Genomic DNA, 21804 nt, shown 5'->3' with positions numbered 1-21804 from the left:
CACTTAAGACTGGAGTAATGATGCTGAAAATACAGCTGCGCATCACAGAAATAAATAAAATTTTAACAGATATTCACATAGAACACAGCTATTTTGGATTGTAGAAATATTTCACAATATTGCTGTTTTTACTGTATTTTTCATTGATTTTTTTTTTTTTTTTATCAAACAAGAGACTTCTTTCAAAAAACCTTTTGGGAAAAAAAAATAAAAATCTTGCCTTCCCCAAACTTTTCAACAGTAGTGTATATTTTTTTGTGAAGTGTTATTATTTATATTTAATAAAAGTAATTTCAAGCATTTAAGCTTCAAGCCTTTAGATCTAATAGTCTTTAAAATCACAAGAAAACTAATTTAGTTCAAATTGTCCAAACATCGTTTCAGTGATCTTTTTTATTTTATATTTTTTGGAGTTAGTATGGAAAGCTTCTGTCAAGTGAGACTGCAATTTGCTATGAATTTTTAACATTATGATTTTTATTATTGATTTTGGTGGTTGAATTATTCAATACGATTGGAGGCTGATCTGTTTAGGACTTTGGTTTGTTCTCAGGAACTATAATTGTTCTTAAATGAGAATAATAGCACACAGCAATACCATTGCTGTACTTTGAGATGCATTGGGTGGATTTGTTAGGTTTACTATTCATCCGAATCCTATCAGCCATTGTTGTAGAGTGACTCACAGTTCATAACAAGATCTGCTGATCTAAGTTTAACCTACAGTACAATATAATGAAACCATGCGTCAAACTATTGCTCCTAAATAAATACTTTCAACCTTGATCAAATAACACTGAAAATGTTCTGCATTATTGCCTGAGTTGATAGTTTCAGGAGAAGAATAAAGTATGGAGCTGATGAGTGTTTAAATGAGTCTTGCTCCGGGAATGTTTCTGTGTGGTTTATAGCTGGGTGTTGCAGGTCAATATCTGGGTGTTGGATTCAGGTGCTGGCTGGGTAGAGTCTCTGCTCTCTCTGTACTGAGTGTGACGCAGATGGAAATGTCTGCTTTGCATTTGATTCTTTAACACCATACTTAACTCAAAGAGTTTTTTTGTGCTGCTTTTGAATTGTTGGAAGCATTATCATGTTCTCTAGTGTCCTTCTCACCAGCAGTACAGCGATAATGTAAATGTAGTGTTAGTTGTCCTAATGAAAATAAAAAATAGATTCCCTTAAAAGTGTAAACTATCATAACATTCTTTTTTTTCTGTTTTTTTTTGAGCATCCTGACCAGTCAAAAATGGTCTGAGTTTTGGGACGGCACTATGTGTTTGTCAAACCTGTGAAATGACGATTTTGTTTGGTAATTGTAGTGGTGCAGAAATCACACACTGCAGCTTTAAAATGGGCAACATGTTAATGTAATGAAAAATGTGAGTTTCTATTATGCATATATTTAGTTTATGATTAATTATATTGCTCATTGCTCTGTAAAATAGTTAATTTCATCTTTGGACCAGGACATTTATTGCATGATCATATTTGTTATCATGCAATATAGAATATTTTCTTATATTGTAAATTTATCTTTGGGCCACATTTTTATTGCATGCTAATATTTTTTTATCATGCAATAAAATATTTTCTTATATTGTACTAAAAATGCTTTGCTTCAAACATGTCGGCAGGGAAGGATCTGCTGGTTGTGACTATAATAAATCCATTGAGTTATTTATAAGCTGGAATATGCTGACTTGTTGATAATGACAGAATATGATGATGGTAATGGTTGTGTTTTATCTCCATTGTGATAAAATAGAAGATTTCCCTGGAGAAGAGATCTATATTATAGCAAAGATAAGATTGTGGAAGAAAGTCAGTTAGACCATGTGATGACAATATAAGCTGGAAAATAGCCAATACATTGGTTGAATATAAATCATCAGTTTATAAATCATTATTTGATCCTTCTATAGACCTTATGTAGCTCCGCCCCTTTTTTCAGCGCTGTGCTCGTTGCCTTCTATCTTCTGTTTGTATTTCTAGGTAAGGTCGTACGAATTTATGAATTAACCTCTCATTTTAAAGTCTTCCTACTGACATTTATAACATCCGCTTCGAACATTACAATGCTCATGAAAACTTTCGTTAACTCTACAATAAGTAAATCCACTTCACCAGCGAATTACTCTTCAGCAGTGATTCTATAGAGCTACTGCAAAAACGGAAGTTCAAAGACAAAATTCTAAAGATGGCTTTGTGCTTGTTTCTCCGATGCATAAGGTCTATATTAATTCGTATTTTGGAATCACTGCAAAGAGAATCAAAATCATGCGTCATCCCTGGTGAAAAAAAGAAGTGCACTTAATTGTATTGAATGTATTAAATGTATTCAAATTCTAAAAGTATATTTTAAAAAAAACTGTTCTTGCAGATATAATATTAATGAAATTAAAAAAGGCCATTTAAGTATACTTTCAGAGAGTATTTTCATGACTGTTTTTGACATACAGGCCCGGTTTCACAGATGGGGCTTAGTTTAAGCCAGGACTAGGCCATAGTTCAATTAGGATTTTAAAGTAATTTTTATAAACATGCCTTAGAAATAACATTACTGGTGTGCATCTTGATACAAAACAAGGGCACTGACATATTTCAAGATCAATCAGTACAAGTTTCTTTCAGTTGAAACTAGGCTTAAGCCTTGTCTGTGAAACCGGGGGATAAAGATGTACTTAAGTCCTACTTAAGTGGGTCACACTAAAGCAAACTGAAGTTCAGCTAATTGCGTTTAATATAAATTTAATCTATTTTCATTTGCTGAAAACATGCACAAAAAAAAAACGTTCAGTAATGTTATATTCATTTAAAGTATATTATTTTCATAATAAGTATGTTTTATATATTCATAATAAGTATATTTTTTAAAGTATGTTCAAGTTGACTTTTTTTTCACAAGTAATAAATATCCAGATGTGTTCTGAGCATGTAAACACATATTATTATTACTTTATATACTGGTACTTTTGTGTTTCAAACAGAGTGTACCTGTAACTTAGAATTGTTTATTTTGAGTTTGTCATTGAGTATGTCATTTTTCATTTTTATTCCTCTGTTCCCACAGTTCTATGTGCTGATCGAGTGGGCCAGATGACTAAGACATATAATGATATAGATGCTGTGACACGTCTCCTGGAGGAGGTAAGCCTAAGTGGAAGGATGGGTCAAAAAAATAGAGTGAAGGATTTTTTTTTTTTTGGTGTAAAGCGTGTCTCACGTGTTGTGATGTAGGTCTAACAGTGTACCATAATAGTTCATGATTGCATAAGTATCATCCACAGTTTTGCATTCCTGCACTGGATGATGTTCCCAGATTATAATTATTGTGAACTAGATATAATATCCATGATGGGTTTTTTTCACGAACCAGGATTTTCATCTATTTATATTCAGTTTCTGTAAAACGTAGTTCTAAAGCCTCTGAAAGTCTCATGCTATCCAGATTAGCACAGTTTGATAGTGAATGTAAAGCTAAACAGAAAACTTATGGGGTCACTTTGTGTTCCTTTGTGTGTCAATTCAGAAAGAGCGGGATTTGGAGTTGGCGGCTCGTATTGGCCAGTCCCTGCTGAAAAAGAACAAAACCCTCAGCGAGAGGAACACCTTCCTGGAGGAGCAGGTGGAGCACATACGAGAAGAGGTAAGAGAAGAAAACCGAAAGGTGAGACAAGCCTGTTGGCTAATGTCATCTTTTCTTTCTAAATTTAGTGTCAATAGTGGTGCCCGAAATTACACACCCTCTAAAGAAGAATGTTTTTAAACAGCACCAGATTAGGGTTGTTTAAGCTCGCAAAAATAGCAGAACCCTTTTTGATACTAAAAAGACCCCTTCTGAAAAGGTTCCATGAAGAACCATAGTTTGAAAAGGGATGTATATAGAACCTTAATGGTTCTTTAAAGAACTTTTAATCAATAGGTTCATTAATAATTATTTAATATTAGTTTTATTTTATTATTTATTCATTTTATGTTTATATCTGCACTGTCTTATAATACCTTGAAACCTCTATTAGGGTTTTCCATAAAAAAAATAAAAAAAACACTGACAGCAACTGTCAGTTAGGTATTTATATTTTTATTGACATGGGAAATTGTACCAAAAATGATGGTGTGCTAACAACAGTCATTAGTTGAATGCATAAATTATAATTAACATTGAATATAAATACATCAAGAAATAAAACATTATTGATAGGAAACTGTCCAGTTACACTTTGTAAGTTAAAATTTATGGACATTTTAAGAAGGATATAAAGTACCTGTTGACAGTCTGTGAAGGTGGAGCTCCAGAAAATCAATAATGAGGTGGCTTTGAAAGTATTTATTTATTTTAAGAAGCAAAAAGGCGGGAATAAATAACTTAAAGGGGTCATATGATGCTGCTAAAAAGAACATTATTTTGTGTATTTGGTGTAATGAAATGTGTTTATGCGGTTTAAGGTTAAAAAAACATTATTTTCCACATACTGTACATTATTGTTTCTTCTCTATGCCCCGCCTTTCTGAAACGCGTCGATTTTTACAAAGCTCATCGGTCTGAAAAGCGAGGTGTGCTCTGATTGGCCAGCTATCCAGTGCGTTGTGATTGGCCGAATACCTCAAGCGTGTGACAGAAATGTTACGCCCCTTACCATATTGTGATGCCCTGTCCGGCCGGAGTGTAACATAAAACCATGTCTGCATTTGTGATCGGAGAAATGATAAACATCAAGTGCTACTCTACACTGCACAAAAAACTCGCGTTTGAATCATCAGTGGCAAATTCTTTAAATATAAAAAAACTTACTTACAGTCTGTGAGTCAGAACAGACGGCATTGTAGTCTACTCTTCCAGGATCAGGAAACAGTCCTCCATAAAATAAGCTAATAACAAAACAGTAGCTGATTCAGAAGCGCCAGATTGTCATAGCAAAGTCAGAATTACCTCCTCTCCTAGGTTCATGAAACGGTCGTCCATAAAATGCATTGCTGTTCTGTTGTAAGTGATCTTAAAGATTCCTAAATGCATCTACTTTCGGAAGGCCAAATAAAGTGCTTTTGCTTTCGCACTGAATCACACAGCGTCTCCCTGACATGGCTGCATTAACACTACTGCTGTTCCTGAAACCACGCTTTCTTTCTTTGCGTGCACATTTGGGCGGTGTTATGCAAATCTTCCCACAGAGCGACGTAGGTATGTTGGGGCGTGTTAGAACGAGCCGTTTTAGGTAGGCGTGGTTGACTCTTAACTTTTATAAAGAATATCTCTTTGGATTTGAGACTTTAGTCTTTGCAACTTTACAGATCTTCTTTATGCACCAAGAGCTTGTAACACTCCAAAGAGAAAGGAAAAATTGAAATCGCATCATATAACCCCTTTAAACATAAAGAACCATGTCAGCATAAAATGGTTCTTAGTATTACTAAGTACAGTATTACTATGTGTAAATAACCTTTAAAGAACATTCTTTTTTAGCAGCATAAAAGATTTTATCTAAAAACATTCTTGTACAAAACGACACAGTCTATTTGAGTCTACAGTTATTGCTGTGTGCATACAGTGACTGTTTATATGCGTCCATGCAGGTGTCTCAGCTGCGTCACGATCTGTCGATGAAGGAGGAACTCCTGCAGTTCTACACAAGTGCAGCTGAGGAGAGTGATGGAGAGTCTGCTTCTAGCACACCGTGAGTCCATGAGTCCAATAATAATAGAACTCCACACAATCTGAGGTATCATTCATGCATTAATAAAGAATGAATGATACCTCAAATTGTGTGGAGTGCTAATATTTTTCTATTTTTGCCTGAAAATTTTACAAATCTGTTATTTTCAGTGAGGCGATTTCTATGTACTAAAGGAGGCACATCTGTTTGTGATTTTTCTTTGCAGTATTCGCAGAAATGACTCGTCTTTTACGGTCCCGAATTACCTCCCTCTAGATTCACTACAGAAGAAACTCTTTGACCTGGAGGAAGAGAACATCGTCCTGCGATCAGAGGTGAGAGAGTGAGGCCTGGCCTCACATCCTTCAGCTGCTCATAAGAATGCTTTGCATAATATTATTCGAAACAGCCTCCAGTCAAACTTATCAGAGGTATATGACATTTCAGAGGTATATCACATTTCCAAGACAAACAAAATATGTAACAGCTTCATTCCCAGATAAAGATATTTGCCAGTTATCTGTGCGCTTTAGTAAAATAAAACTTGGAAATAATAATAATATGATAACTTATAACCAAATTATAAACACACCCACAAAGATATGTGGGTAGTTAAAAATTAAATTTGTATAACTTAATACCTTTTAAAAGTTTAAAAATTGTAAACATTTTAGATTATGTGATTATAGTTTTTGACACTGCAAAAGAGTCAGAGGTAAATTCACTGTCACATCAGAATGTCTCTCTTTCTTGATGTATTTCCCCCTCACTGTAACTGTAGATCTGCAGTGACATGTGTGGGGCATCTGACCCCAACAGACAGGTGGAATTGCATGCCTCACTGACAATGAAATCTTCATCCACACCTACACAAGGACCTATTCACAACAAAACATTTTAGAAACTTCAGTAACAACAGATGAACACAAATCCAAAGACATCACAGTATAATATTTCTCAGTTTATGTGAACCCCATTAAACTGGGCCAAGACATGAAAACAACAAGCTTGTGTATCAACTCCATAGCTTTGCCTTTTGCTGTAGATTAAATTCAGCCTACATTGTTTTGCTCTAAAACACGGGCACTAGACACAACCTGTTCTTCTGACAAGAACACTGAAACAAAGAATGAGTCTTGTAAAATGATGCCTCCATTGTTTATTCAGATCATTCCTTAACGTGTGTGTGCGTGTGTGTGTGTGCATGCGTGTGCGTGTTTATAGGCAAATCACTTGGAGACAGAGACCATCTCGTATGAAGAAAAGGAACAACAGCTTGTAAATGACTGCGTTAAAGAACTCAGTGAGTAGATCCACCTATTACACCATCAACGATCATATTCCCTCCCAGTGTAAACTTGATATTACATAATCATCCTACACTAGTTAAATTAATGTATGCTATTCATTACCTTATTGGTCCATCATTGTAGTATAACAGTTTAGTTATTAATGGCTTGAACTGCACATACTGAGGGGCTAATGTATAACTTGCTTTGAATGGGGATTGGGGACTTTCCATGGTTTTTGTTACTAAGGGTGCGTTTGACACATGAAGTCTATCTCTTCCCCCTTAGGAGATGCTAACATACAGATCTCTACGATTGCGGAGGAGCTGGCTAAGAAAACAGAGGACGCCTCTCGGCAGCAAGAGGAAATCACACACCTCCTTTCTCAGATCGTGGACCTGCAGAAAAAAGCCAAATCTGTGAGTTCTCCTCACTGTCCAGTAGACGTGATTAATACATGGCTCTCTGAAATGCTTGTTTCAGATTGGTCAATATAACACAGAATTGGACAATATAACACAAAATACAATCTTATAAATATAAAACTACTGTATATTAAAACTATATTTAAAAACTTTGCAAGATAAAACCATTTAACACAACCTGCTAAATAGCCAGTTACAGGAATACATCACCTGCTATTTATTATTATTATTATTATTACTGATACATTTTAATAGTAATAATATTAATATTGTTGGTAATAATTTTTTCTAAGATCCAATAGCACTAATAGAGAGATACAACCACGATCAGATGATAAGAGTGAGTCAGCTGAGTGTGATATAAGAACCAAAATTAATGCTGTTGTGTTCAATGTTCATTGCTAATAAGAAATGTATTAGTGAAGCATAATCACAACAGTTTTTTATTTGGTTCTCATTTAGTTTAGTTTGTTGTGCTGTCAGTTATAGGAAGCAAAGTTCTGTCTGTGTATTCATGTGTAATGTTTGTTATTTTTCAGTATGCACTAGAAAATGAAGAGCTCACCCAGCACCTGGGAGCTGCTAAAGATGCCCAAAGAGCACTAACAGCAGAGGTAACACGTGCACACACACTCAAACGCACCAGCATATTCATATACTGTAATTCAACTAAAATGCCGCCATGTAACAATTAACCATAAAATTGATGTGTATTATCCTTTGAATTGTGAGATTTGAATTGAAACAGTGATCTGACTGATTAAATTAATTTCACTGCTGTTTTCACCTGCTATCAGTTTCTTTATCTCAGTCTTTATCTGTTTCTTTCTGTCTGTAGCTGAGGGAGCTGGAGGATAAGTATGCTGAATGTATGGAGATGCTTCATGAAGCTCAGGAGGAACTGAAGAACTTCAGGAATAAAACGCTGCCTTTAAGTACACCGCGACGATTCCACTCACTCGGCCTCTTCCCCATGGTGAGAAACGGACAACAAGAAAATTATTATTGTTTTAATATTTTGTTAAAATTGTAAATGTAATAATGTATTTAGGGCTGTCACGATTCCTCGATTCAATTCGAGTACTTGATTATAAAAAATCCTCGATTGCGTTTTGCCCGTGTCGAGTGACCGGCAAAATACTGGAAGTGGCACATTCCACGGACAAGAATCCATGAAATGCATTACTATACAGATTTCTAAGGCTGCATGATATATTAAACCCTTTTGAAAATCATAATAAAGCATAGTACTATTGTGAATTCACAAACACTACAATTCAGTTAAATAAATAAATGCGATGCAGGTTTAATATATGCGAGCATGCGTGTAGGTTACGTTCGTGCATCTCAGAGCGGCTCCATTCACAGGAAATGCTGCTCCACACAAACTGCTATCGTTTGCATGTGTGGAGCATCTCAAACTCCATCTTTGCATATTGCTGTGAGTTTGGGTTTATTATAAGATTCATCTGGGAACGCAACGTGCACCGTTTTATCAGATTAGTAAGGTAAATCATTTATAAACCTATGCCAACACGAGTTTACACGTTTTGATGTCCACATATTCACGAAATTACAGTGGCTGTAGCATTTCTGTTGTAAAAAAAACATTAATCAAATATTAAAGATTAATTGGACATTTTAATTAAATGTTGTTTTGTCAATATTAACCCTTAAATGCATGGATGTTTCGCCAATCATTATTACATATTCGGGTCTTTAGCGACCTGGATCTGTATATCTAACACAGATGGTTCTCTGCAAAAGCATAAAACTCTCTTGATATTTTGCTAACAATTACAAAAGAATAAAATAAAGCATATTTTGTTACATTTTACATCACTGTCATCGTCAGAGTGCATTTTCCCAGTACATTCAGCATCTGGCTCACATTTGTGATCTTAACCATATTCTCTAAACTATCGTTTTCAATTATTTCAAAATCAATATTTTGATCACTGGTAGCTTATTCACCACAATAAGTAATAATTATGAGTGAAACATCACATAACTATTGTGTATCAAACAGTGCCACCTTGAGGAATAAACGTGAACTGCACGTATTGAGTCATCAGTCGCTCGGCTGCGAACGGCTCGATTTCCTTCAGCGGGTCAGGAGGAAGCTGCCGTGGATGACTCTGTGTCATTGACGGCTTCAGATGCAGAAGAGTGTTCTGGCGAAGAACCCAACACCCCTACTCCGACTCAAACAACACGGCCCAGCATGGGCAGCAAGATGATCCGCGTCCTAACCAAGGCTGTGGAGGATCTCGGCCTGGCTTGGTTGGCTCCAGAAGAGCCTGCCCGCTGCCCTCATGATGAGTGGTACCTGAAGGGACGCCGTCAACAATCCTCCCGCCAATGGCCGCCCTGTTTCTGCTGACAGTTAATGAGGAACTCACCAGGCCTGCCCCCTACTCTGCGCATGTTAATCCCTCTACTTGTGGCCACTCTCACCACTGTTGATGGCTCTGAAGAACAAGGTTAGAGCAAGCTCACTCCTCTGGAAGAGGCGGTTGCTGTGCATCTGTGCCCTCCATCGGCCCTGGGGTTGAAAACCCATGCAGCGCACCCATCTACGCCCTGCAGGACTATCTCAGCCCTAGTGAACAGGGCTTATTCAGTGGCTGGCCAGGCTGACTCAGCGCTTCACACGATGGTGGTGCTCCAAGTGTTCCAGGCTAAACTTCTCCACACCATGGACGAGTCCAGCCAAAGTTCTGATGCCTTCAGAGAGCTGCGCAAAGTGACTGACTTTGCTCTGCTCACTACTAAGGCCACTGTGCAGGTGATCGGCAAGGACATGGCCAACTTGGTGGTGCTGGCTAAATCTAACGGAGATCAGGGACAGGGACAGTTCTCACCGAGGCCAGAACTCCCTCGAAGAAGTCTCGCACTTGCTCTCCATCCCTCCACTTAACACTGAGCGATGGAAGCTCCATTCAAGCTGCGTCCGTCCTTCCCATTCAGTGCGCACCCAAGCAAACTCCCGCTGTGATAGGAGATCCACATACTCAAAATTTCTCTTCTTCTCATTACCACGAATGTCAGTTCCCTGCCTCCGTGCGGCGATCTACCATTCGAGAAACTCAGACCACTTGCCATCCGGTTTCAGGCTTGGAAAGCTATCCTGGATGTGTCAATTTGGGTTCTAAAAACCATAGAACGAGGCTACTTGCTTCAGTTCACTCACAGGCCACCTCGCTTCAGAGGTATCATTCAAACTACGGTACGGGACAACGATGCTCACGTTCTCCGGTCCAAAGTACAAACACTGCTTGCAAAAGGAGCCATGGAAACTCATTCCCAAGAAAGATGGCAGGCTCAGACCCATTCTCGATTTCAGGCATCTGAACCACTCGCTCATGAGCCATCAGCCGTTCAAGTTGCTGACTTTGAAACAGATCCTCACGCAAGTATGCCCTGAGGACTGGTTTCTATCAGTGGATCTGAAAGATGCTTACTTTCATATCCAGATAGCCCCCATCTCAGACCATTCTTGAGATTCGCATTCGAGGGAGTGGCCTATCAATATACAGGCCTGCCATTCAGACTTTCTCTGGCCCCACACACTTTTACGATGTGCATCGACGTGGCTCTTTCCCCTCTGAGACAGATGGGAATCCACATTCTGAACTACCTCGACGATTGGCTGGTTTTAGCCAGATCAGAATGGGAACTCATCACTCGCAGGCCGCTGCTGCTCAGACACCTGGAACGGCTTGGGTTGAGAATTAATTTAGCCAAGAGCTTTTTGTCTCTCAGCCAGCAAGTAGTCTTTCTGGGGGCAGTTATTGATTCTGCTCGGTTGCGGGCATGGATTACGTCAGTTGAGACTGACCTCCAGAAGGAAGGTGGTTACGACATATGCCTCCAACTCAGGTTGGGGAGCCCTGTATGAGGGCAGACTGGCATTCGGCTCCTGGTAAAACCGGGAGCAACGCTTACACCACGTCCTGGTCCTTTCGGACAACATGAGATTCGCATGAGGTAGCCTTTATCAATCGCCAAGGCGGTCTCAGATCACATTCCCTTCACACAGGATAGCTCGACGCCTCCTTTTATGGGCACAATGCTGAGAGCAGTTCATGTGCCAGGCAGACTGAACCAAGGGGCAAACATGTTGTCCAGGGACAATGTGGCTCCAGGAGAATGGAGACTACATCCCCAAATGGTTAAAATGATCTGGTCTGTCTTCGGCAAGGCAGAGGTGGACCTCTTCGCCTCAGAAGACAACTTTCACTGCCCAATTTACTTTTCGATACAGCAAGATGCCCTGGCCCACGATTGGCCCAGCGCTTGCCTGTATGCCCCCACTTGCCCTGCTTCCTCAGGTCATCAGACGAGTCAGGGAAGTCAGATATTTGGTCCTCTTGGTAGCCCCACTCTGGAGGAATCAGATATAGTTCCCTGAGTTGATTCAGCTGCTATCGACAGCTCCTTGGCCGATACAACTGAGGACGGACCTTCTCTCGCAAGCGAAGGGCATGATTTGACATCCCTGGCCAGGGCTGTGGAGCCAATTACTCAATTACCAAAATAATCGTTAGTGACAGCCCTAAATGTATTATTAATTTGTGAATTATTTATCATTAAATTAATATCTATCTATCTATATATCTATCTATCTATCTATCTATATAGAGTTATGAGGACATTTCTGAATTAAATATTCTGATAAGGTCATGTGATATCAGCTGTAGTATATTGCTGTTTTAAAGCATTTATTGTTATTTAGTGTGTGCTACAGTAAGCAGTACACTAGTATGCTATATATACACTAGTATACATATGATATCACTGTTATTCCCCTGGCTAATGGTGTGTTTGTGCTTTGTGTGTAACAGGACTCTTTAGCTGCTGAAATCGAAGGCTCCATGAGAAAAGAGATTCAGATGTCTGATCCAGACGTAGAGGAACAAAGGTGTATTAGTGTTTAATTTCTTGTGTTCTGCCTATGTCCCATATCCTGCATGAGTTAAGAATTTGCATTCAGAGTCAGTTTCAGAGCAATATAACATATATTCTAATCTCTGTTACAAGGCACTGTATGTTTAAAATGTTTTCCTATTATATTTTCATCAGTTTAGCTTACTGGTTAAAGATCTGAGCGGATAATCGAATGGTTGTAGGTCCAAATCATCTAAGGATGGCATTGTAATCCATCTGAACTGTTTAAGGAGAGTAAGGAGAGAGAGAAAAAAACCTCAGAACGTTTCGCATGAACCTCTGTACATTCTTGTCTTCTCTTTTTGTTCAGGTTGCACCCTAAACGTGTCTTTGAGACAGTGCGTAACATCAACCAGACTGTTCGGCTGTGCTCCATGAGCCCGTCCCCCATGAACATCCCAGGGTCCAATCAGACATCCTGTACGAATTCCAGGCATTCTAGTTGTCTGAGCACACCCCGTTCGAGCATGTACGGAGGGGACGGTGTTGAAATGGACAACCGCACTAACAGTATGCTGATGGAAACCCAGTCACATCAGGACGGGTAAGAGCATCAAACACGGTTTTAAACCATAAATGTTTCAGCAGTATGATAGAATTGTGTTGTGTGTTTTCTTAACTATAGTTTGGGGACATTTTTTTTCTATTTGAGGACCTCCAGGGACATCATTTGGAAAAATGACATGGTTACAATTAGTTACAAATTTTTAATAAATTATAATAACTGAGCACCAAATCAGTATATTAGATTGATTTCTTAATAATAATGTGTCACTGAAGATTTCCATCCCAACTAGTTATTAGGTTTAGGGGGCAAACACTTTTTCACACAGGGCCAGTTTGTTTTGGATTTTGTTTTCCCTTAATAATAAAAACCTTCATTTAAAAACTGCATGTTGTGTTCACTTGTGTTATCTTTTACTAACATTTAAATTTGTTTGATGATCTGAAACATTAAAGTGTGACAAACATGCAAAAAAAAATAAGAAATCATATATATAATGAATCATATATATAAAGAAATATGTATATATATATATGTTATACGTTTTAGAGAAAAAAGTTTTGTTTAGTTTAATCTGTAGTAACTATAACTACTATATTGATTATTGATTCATCTTTAAAAACTCCATATCCATTTTTCCGAACTTGTAGATTGACTTTAGTGTAACTAGTGTTCTATTTATTTATAAAAATTAAAAAAAAGAGAGAGAATATTAGCTTTTTATCATATATTGCAGTTATACTGTAACATGAAAATAATTATCAGCTTACATATTTGCACTGGCAAGATTTATATTGATTTGTTGGTTCTATTTTATATTAAAACAATAGAAATTGTTACATTTAGGTATGTGTGTGTGTGTGTGTGTGTGTGTGTGTGTGTAAGTTCTTCATTAGTGGACATTGGACCACACTGTATTGTTTGAATCTTTGTCTGTAATATTTGTTCCAGCTCTGATGACTCCAACAGAAAGCCTGGCACGCCTGGCACACCCGGCTCTCGTGACCTGGAGGCGGCACTGCGTCGTCTTTCCCTTCGACGGGACAACTACATTAGCGAGCGGCGTTTCTTTGAGGAGGAGAGAGAGCGTAAACTCAACGCCCTGGCGGAAGAGAAGAGCGACTTGTACGAGGAGCGAGATGGTGGGAGTGGCAGTGAAGACGGCGGCCCCCTCACTCCGGCAGACAGCATCATGTCTCTGGGCACCCTGCACTCGGTTTACTCCATCTACAGCGTCCGATCCTACCTGCCGGAGAAACTCCAGATCGTCAAGCCTCTGGAAGGTGACCGAGCCAAGTCCAGGCCTTTCACCCTCTTATTGTTTGATGCTCTGTGGGCATTAATGCACCACAGTGCTGAAGACCTGTCTACACAACACTCCTTCTATTTCAGACACACACAACCTCGCTGCTGGCTTGAGATTTAGACATGTCACACTATATACACACTACTGGTCAAAAGTTTGGAATGTAGAAGATTTTTTTTAAATGTTTTTAAAAGTCTCTTATGCTCACCAAGGCTGTGTTTATAAGAAATGCAATTAAAAACAGTAGTATTATGAAATATTACTAATTCAAAATAACTATTTTCTATTTTAATGTATTTTAACATATCAGTTATTCCTTTAATTTTCAGCAGCCATTACCCAAAACGTCAGTGTCACGTAATCTTTCAGAAATCATTCTTATATGCTGATTTGGTGCATAAAACATCTGTTATTATTATCAATGTTGAAAATATTTTTTGCTGCTTAATATTTTTGTGGAAACCATGATGCACTGCCATTGAAATGTTTGGACTAAGTAAAATTTAAAAAAGAAGAAAGAAAAAATACTTCTATTAAGCAATAATGCTTTCAATTTATAAAAATGCTTTTGAATTTATAAATACATTTATAATGTTACAAAATATTTTTATTGTAATCAAAAACACTTCTAATTTATAATCAAATGTCACAATATGACACACATACCACAAATGTTTTTACTGTTTATTTGCTGTTCATATAACTGATCATTTAAATGCAGTCTTGCTGAGCGTAAGAGACTTTTCAAAAACATAAAAACTGTAATTATTCCTGTTTTGTGTGTGTGTGTGTGTGTGTGTGTGTGTGTATATGTGTATATATATATATATATATATATATATATATATATACACATGCACATAGAACTGCATTTGAAAATTAGGATTTAATGTGAGGAGCACAACTCTATCCATGATGCACTTTATAGTCTCTCTCTATATATATATATATATATATATTTTTTTTTTCATAGTGGTGGTACTAAGGCGTATTTTAAAATGGTGTTTTTCATTTACAAAAAGTTAGAAACATACTTCTTCAAAGCTTATCTTTCACTTATTGTTTTTTGTGGAGTTTATTATCTTCACGTCAACAACAGGGTCACTGAATTAATTTAGCTTTGAATAATAGGGCTGCAACAGTTTGTCATGTTCTTCAGTTTTAGATAAGTGTTAACTGTAAACCACTCACAGCCTTATGATTCATAATCATATCTCTAGCGACCTCTGCTGGTTATAGTTAAAAGATAAACTAGGCAGCGTGACATAGCCTACCCATTAGTAAAGCTTATTAGGAATTGCAGAAAACTCAGACGCATGTTAACAAATGATCAATGCTCTGATTTCGTTAGCATCTTTGAGTATGTTTTAAAAGGTACTGACAGGAAATCTAATAGATTAGCTCCAGAGAAAGGGCTTTTGAGGAATAGTTGGCTCAAAAAATGTAATTCTATCATTCACTCACCTTTATGACATTCCAAACCTGTATGACTTTCTTTCTTCTGCTGAACACAAAAGAGTTCATTTTAAAGAATGTTGGTAACCAATTCATTTTGCTTACCATTGATGGAAACAAAACTGAGCCATTTCTTTCAAAATATCTTCTTTTATAATTCCACAGAAAACTCATACAGGTTTGGAACAATATGAATTTAAATTTTTTGGGTGAACTATACATTGCTATATCTGTTTACTCCCTTCGTTTCTGTCAATTTTAAGTTTGTGTGTTTGCATCCTTCTTTTGTTTTCTTATCTTTTCATTTTCTTACCTGTCTGTTTTTAGCTCTCTAATAAACACAACGTTAATTTCTCCCTCCTTCTTTTCTCTTTCTTTGTTTTAGTCTGTCCACAGCAAGAGTCAATGTGTATTACAGCTTTGGTTATGTATCATGAAATTTTCAAGGGCACAGATTGTATTTAAAATAAAATGGACTACATGCAAAGTTAATTAAATCCAAGACTACAGTACATACTATAATCTGAAAAAACACCCCTAATTAAAATTACTCAATTATTAATATTAAATAGTTTAATATGTATTTATGATCATGTTATCAGTTAAATATGTATTTGCTGAACATCTGGACATAGAATAGAATAGAATAGAATAATAAAAACACATATTAAGTAATTTGTTAGATTATCATTTTATCCCTAAAATGGAATGGAATGCAGGCATACCTTACATTACAAAGACTCACATATCAGTTCTATGTCTATATCTAAAAACTATGTCTTTTATCGCAATATTACAGAGTTGCTAAAGTGCTAAAGTTTTTCTGGACTAGCCATTTTAGCAGCATTTACATTACTGAACAGAAACCCAATATTTAGATCATGTCATGATGCGTTCATTCTTTGCTACTGTTGCATTTGCTACAGTTTGTATCTGATCTCCGCTCTCGTTTCCTCTACCCATCAGGTTCGGCCACTCTGCACGCATGGCAGCAGCTCGCTCAGCCACACCTGGGTGGCATCCTGGATACGCGGCCGGGCGTCGTGACCAAGGGCTTTCGACCACTGGAGCTGGACCTGGAAGAGGTGTACCAATTCACTGACCTGGAGGAAGATGAGCCAGGACAGCATTCCCAATCTGCCATCTCTACCTCTTGCCTGGGCTCTCTGCCTTGTTCACCTGCTTCGCGACGACCTCGTGCCAACAATCCTGATAACCAGGAAGAACAGCTCAGAGAAAATGGAGGGACCCCTGGAGTGGGGTCAGATCGAATGGAGGCTGTAGAGAAGGAGGTCTTATCTGGTGAGGGACCCTCGTAACCCCACTAACCCTCTGGACAGGCTTAGGGGGGAGGGAACATAAAGCCTCATTTTAAAACAGACAATGGCCTAGTGGAGTACCCATAAGCCCCAGTTGTATTGTGCCTGTGAGGGTCTAGGATGAGCTGGTTCTCTCCTCGTTCAGCTGCAGGCACACACCCTCTGCACATCATCCACTCACCCTGAAGACAGCTGCCATATTCTTTTGAGTATAGTAATTTTTTAACATTTTACTGTCATTCTGCCTGTCAGTCATTTCTCTGGCTCTTCGTGCTGAAAAATGAGAATTGAGCTTTTGGAAATTCTTGAATACATGTTGAAAAATGCTTTAAATATTAATAAATAAAAAATAAAATAACAATACATATTAATAAATAATATTTTTGTATCAAAACTGAAATGTTTTGCCATTTCATTTTAATTAAATGTATTACTAAATACAGTTTAATAATATAATTCAATAGCATAATATAATTTTATAATTATATTTATATACCATTTACATATAAAATTATACTAATATACTACATGTATTGTATTATAGTAATGGGCAATCTGAATGATCCTAAAATATGCTTAATTTATGTTTATTCATATATATATACTGTATATATATATATATATATATTTTATTTATTTTTTTTTTTTTTTCTCTTGGCAGGCTTTTATTTATCCTTTAACAATTCACACCAAATCATTGATATTATATAAAATTGGTAGCTCTACTCTTATACTTATACTTACAAATATGAGTGTGATAATAAGTGATATTTAGTATTAGCTTCTAGACTCAATTCTCATTTTCAGCACTAGTTAATTTCCTAAAGACTCCTCTCAGTCTCTCTTCTTACCTGCATTACCAGAGTTTAACACCTGGGGGGAAAAACACATTTATTTACTACTCACTCTCTCCACACACTTGTCCCCTGATAAACCTGTAAGTGAGCACAGAGTGTGATGTTTGAAATTAAACTGTACATCACACATACACATCCCTGGATGCATTTAACACACATCATGACACATTCCCAACAGGAGCCCCAGCATGTAACTAGCATCCAGCTGGAGTTCTGAGTGTGTTCAAAGGATAATGTTACAGAGTTCTATTAAAAACGTGGAGGTGTGAGCCACAGTCATGTGAGTGAACAGACTCTAACGACACTGGAAAGAGGTCACATTGACACCACATGTACACAAACGCACTCCACATGCTTTCAAACTCAGGATTGTCGACTACACAAACACCGAAAGCCACATTTTAGAGTTTTATACACAATGCTCACATACTTTCTGTGAATATCAGATGGCTTGAGTACACTTGTAAATAGCTGTGTTTGGTTTTTGCTTTTGTTCATTTTTGTTTTGTTTTGTTTGGGGTGAACTATCCCTTTAATGACAATTGACAACTTTCTGCAGAGAATTATTGAAACACAATGCCAGCTCCTGTATATAATATGTTCTAGCTTGTCTGTAATAATCAAATTCATAATTTGATCTTCCTTCTTTCCCACTGTTCTTTCCTGCTGTGTGAAGATATTTAAAACTGCATCAGGATGAATCATACAATTGAAACTTTATGATTTGTATGTAAATGTAAAGATCCCAATTCTGCAGTCACATTTTTAAGCACAATAATAGATTGCATTATGCCACAGTAGATTGCATTAGGTCTCCTCAGATCCTGAAGCAGTTTTAACTTCCTCTGTGAGGTCCTAAGTGTGTTTATGGTGTTGTGTACTGATGTTTGTCTCTCCTCTCTTGCTCTCCCCAGTTCATTTCCCTGGTAAATGTATGTCTCACACCAGCTCCACATACACCTTCACCACCTGCAGGATCCTGCACCCTACAGATGAACTCACCAGAGTCACACCCAGGTAAAAACTGTGTGGTCTTTCCATAATACTGTCTTAACTACTTGTTAGTATACATTATTTTATGGATCATATCAGACATTTTTGGCTAGCACACAGTCAGAAATAGGTGCAAAAATTGTGCCTTTAGGATTAAAGCTTGTCACTGGAGCAGTACACTTATATCTATCCCTAAAAGGTACTATTATGAACCTTTTGTGGGTAAATAAGGTACAGAGTTGTCCCTTTGATGGTACTGCCCCAAGATGTTTTGTGAGAGTATAGGTGAAAAATAAGGGGGGGGGGACAATGGTCAGGCAAAAATTGAGCAATAAATCTAGTCCTTTATGAAATCTGGGGCTTCCAAATGACGGCACATAAAAAGAGCAAAGCAGGGAGAAGCAACCTTTGGAACCATAATACAACAAATGGGACACCCTATGGTTTATTGTACAGTCTTAATTATGAACCTTTTGTGGGTAAAGAAGTTACAGAGTTGTCCCTTTGATGGTACTGCCCCAAGATGTTTTGTGAGAGTGTAGGTGAAAAATAAGGGGGGGGGGGAACAATGGTCAGGCAAAAATTGAGCAATAAATCTAGTCCTTTATGAAATCTGGGGCTTCCAAATGAGGGCACATAAAAAGAGCAAAGCAGGGAGAAGCAACCTTTGGAACCATAATACAACAAATGGGACACCCTATGGTTTATTGTACAGTCTTAAATCTGTATTAAGGGTTCCAGACAAATAGCTTGTCTCTATAGCAACCATACTGTACAGCTGTGTAACTGGCTCTCTGCAGGTCATATGACGAGGATGACGAGGCGGCTCTCTATCATGTAGTTCTGGTGGCGGGCTTAGAGCAGACTCACTGAGCAGGGCCCCCTGGGGGTGAGGATGAATAGCATGACTAGCCTAGTACTGATTAAACCTTGTGTCATGGGAGTGTGCTATTCTCTAGCCAAACACAAACCACTCTAATGTTCTAACTGGATGTATTTTAAGAATGTTTCTCAACCTAACACCAGAACCTTTTTCTGGGAGACTTTAAGCATTATGACATAACCAATTTATGTGTAAATAACACAAACTGTGTATGAATCTGTGATTATGTCTGTGGGTGTATTGTAAATTATTGTAAAGCAGAGTGCATGAAAGAACAGAATGATAACAGAGCCATGATGTCTAATCAAATAATGTAACAATATATAACTCCCGTGAGGTTTGATGTCAACAGGCTGTTAATCTATAATCAAAAGAATTTGTGTCCAAAATGATAATGAATGAATGCTATTGAATTTAATATATTAGCTTACTTTTTTTTATTTTTTATTTTTTTATAAATTCCCTGCATTTTGATTGAATTACTCGCAGAACTATTGGAATATTTCAGTTCATTTAATTGTATTCACAAAGTTATCAATGCACAGTTTGACATGTGGCTTATATAACTAGATAAGTCAAACTAATGAAGTGTTTCTTTTTCAGTCTTTTGTCAGGTCCATCACCGGCTTCCTGTGTGATGTCCAACAGCAGTCTGCGCTCAACCCCTGTGTCCACTCCCTGCACGCCTCGTCGCCTCAGCCTGGCGGAGAGTTTCACCAACCTCCGCGACTCAACCAAGACCACCAGTACCTCTCTGGGACTAGTGCGCCTCCTACAGGAGAGAGGTATATCTGCTGCTGTCTATAACCCTCTCAGTTGGGACCGGGCGGATCGAGCCCCTCCACCAGACCCCTGTTCATCACACACTGCCACCCCTACGCACACCGGCCCAGACACGCTCCCCTCCACCCCTCCAAACTCCCCCAGCAAATCCAAACCCACCAGTCCCGTGTTCCCTGTAGACTACAGCCCCTCAGACCCCCCCTACGAAACCTTTCTGGCTTCACGGCCAGCCAGCTCAATTCTGAAGGAAGTGCGGGAGGCAGACGAAAGGGCTCGGACAGACACACCGTGTCAGACTGAAGTCAGTGTGCAGAACTTGAGACTGGTGGACAAGGTGAAGAAGTTTAGCCTGGCTCCCAGAAATTTGACCCCAGGGATGGGAAGGCCGGGACCGCCATTTGGGGCCCACACTGTTGTAACTTCCCCTATAGGGGGACTGCAAGTGCTGAACTCAGGGATGAGAAGAAACCGCAGTTACCCAGCTATGGTTGGGGCTAGTATGGCTATGAAGGGCCCGGGGCCTCCCAGTGAGGACCTGCTGTTGGCCCCTGGGCCTCCCAGACAAACTAGCCTCAATGAAAAGTGAATGTTGCCTCTCTGTCGTCCCCTTTTGCCTTTCATTTATTTGTAATTTGAATCGATACAGTATATCATCCCTGCGACAACTCTAGTGCCTGTTATTAAGATGATATTTGTATAGATTATTTTGTTATAACAGTTGCTATAACAACCTATTTTGTCTCTGTCCATCTGACCAACATATACAGAACAATTCATTCAGCATTGTCACATATCTTGGTATATTCCAAGCTTTTGCCATTGTGCGAAAAAAAAAAGGGAATTTGCACTTGCTAGATGCGAGAAAATGTAGCTATGAACAGAGCAGAAAATGCATGCCCCAAAATTACTTTTAATTTAAGCACTTTTTGAATTTCAAATCTACTCAAGGATAAGCAAGAAAGTGTATTTTTTGTTGTTGTTGTTGTTGTAAATCTGGTCTTCCGATGTGACATTTCAAAATCGAGATGCTAGCAAGAGCACAGATAGCACCTTAATGCTTAATGCTAATCGACTCTCAATAGAGGGCGCTGTTGATGTGAATTGGTGATAATTTGCACATTAGCACAAACTCTCTGTGTTTTACATCCTCAAAAGTCGACTGACTGAAATACTTCAGAGAGAAACCGAGACCACGGGGCTGTGAAGGTGCTGCATGGAGAATTGCAGCAAGTTTGAACTTGAAACACAATCGTGTTCATGTTAAGTCATCTTTTAATGTCCTTTTGTTGAGACCAACATTATTTATAAGTGTATGTGTGGATGTACATGGCATTTGGAATTGCAGTATCGAAGGCTTGATGGGAATATTGCACAACTACAATTTCATT

The 21804-nt window shown here is 38.2% G+C and overlaps 1 protein-coding gene across 3 annotated transcripts in view; it reads left to right on the top strand.

Annotated features, from left to right (window-relative positions):
• LOC107751889 (trafficking kinesin-binding protein 1-like) overlaps positions 1-21232 on the top strand; it is a 69136-nt gene extending 47904 nt beyond the window's left edge. For all 3 annotated transcript variants that reach the window (XM_016567661.1, XM_016567663.1, XM_016567662.1), the window contains 14 exons: positions 3071-3147; positions 3530-3646; positions 5572-5672; positions 5878-5986; positions 6876-6954; positions 7229-7359; positions 7905-7979; positions 8204-8341; positions 12213-12289; positions 12626-12859; positions 13772-14103; positions 16548-16883; positions 18672-18774; positions 20237-21232. In XM_016567661.1, coding sequence (XP_016423147.1) covers positions 3071-3147; positions 3530-3646; positions 5572-5672; positions 5878-5986; positions 6876-6954; positions 7229-7359; positions 7905-7979; positions 8204-8341; positions 12213-12289; positions 12626-12859; positions 13772-14103; positions 16548-16883; positions 18672-18774; positions 20237-21002 — 2675 coding nt within the window. In that variant the 3' untranslated portion in view covers positions 21003-21232. The remainder of the gene's footprint in view (positions 1-3070; positions 3148-3529; positions 3647-5571; positions 5673-5877; positions 5987-6875; positions 6955-7228; positions 7360-7904; positions 7980-8203; positions 8342-12212; positions 12290-12625; positions 12860-13771; positions 14104-16547; positions 16884-18671; positions 18775-20236) is intronic.
• The last annotated feature ends 572 nt before the right edge of the window (positions 21233-21804 follow it).

This window comes from Sinocyclocheilus rhinocerous, unplaced genomic scaffold, assembly GCF_001515625.1.
Source record: "Sinocyclocheilus rhinocerous isolate Xijiao unplaced genomic scaffold, SAMN03320098_v1.1 scaffold752, whole genome shotgun sequence".
NCBI lineage: Eukaryota > Metazoa > Chordata > Actinopteri > Cypriniformes > Cyprinidae > Sinocyclocheilus > Sinocyclocheilus rhinocerous.
This window is presented reverse-complemented; position numbering and strand designations above follow the sequence as displayed.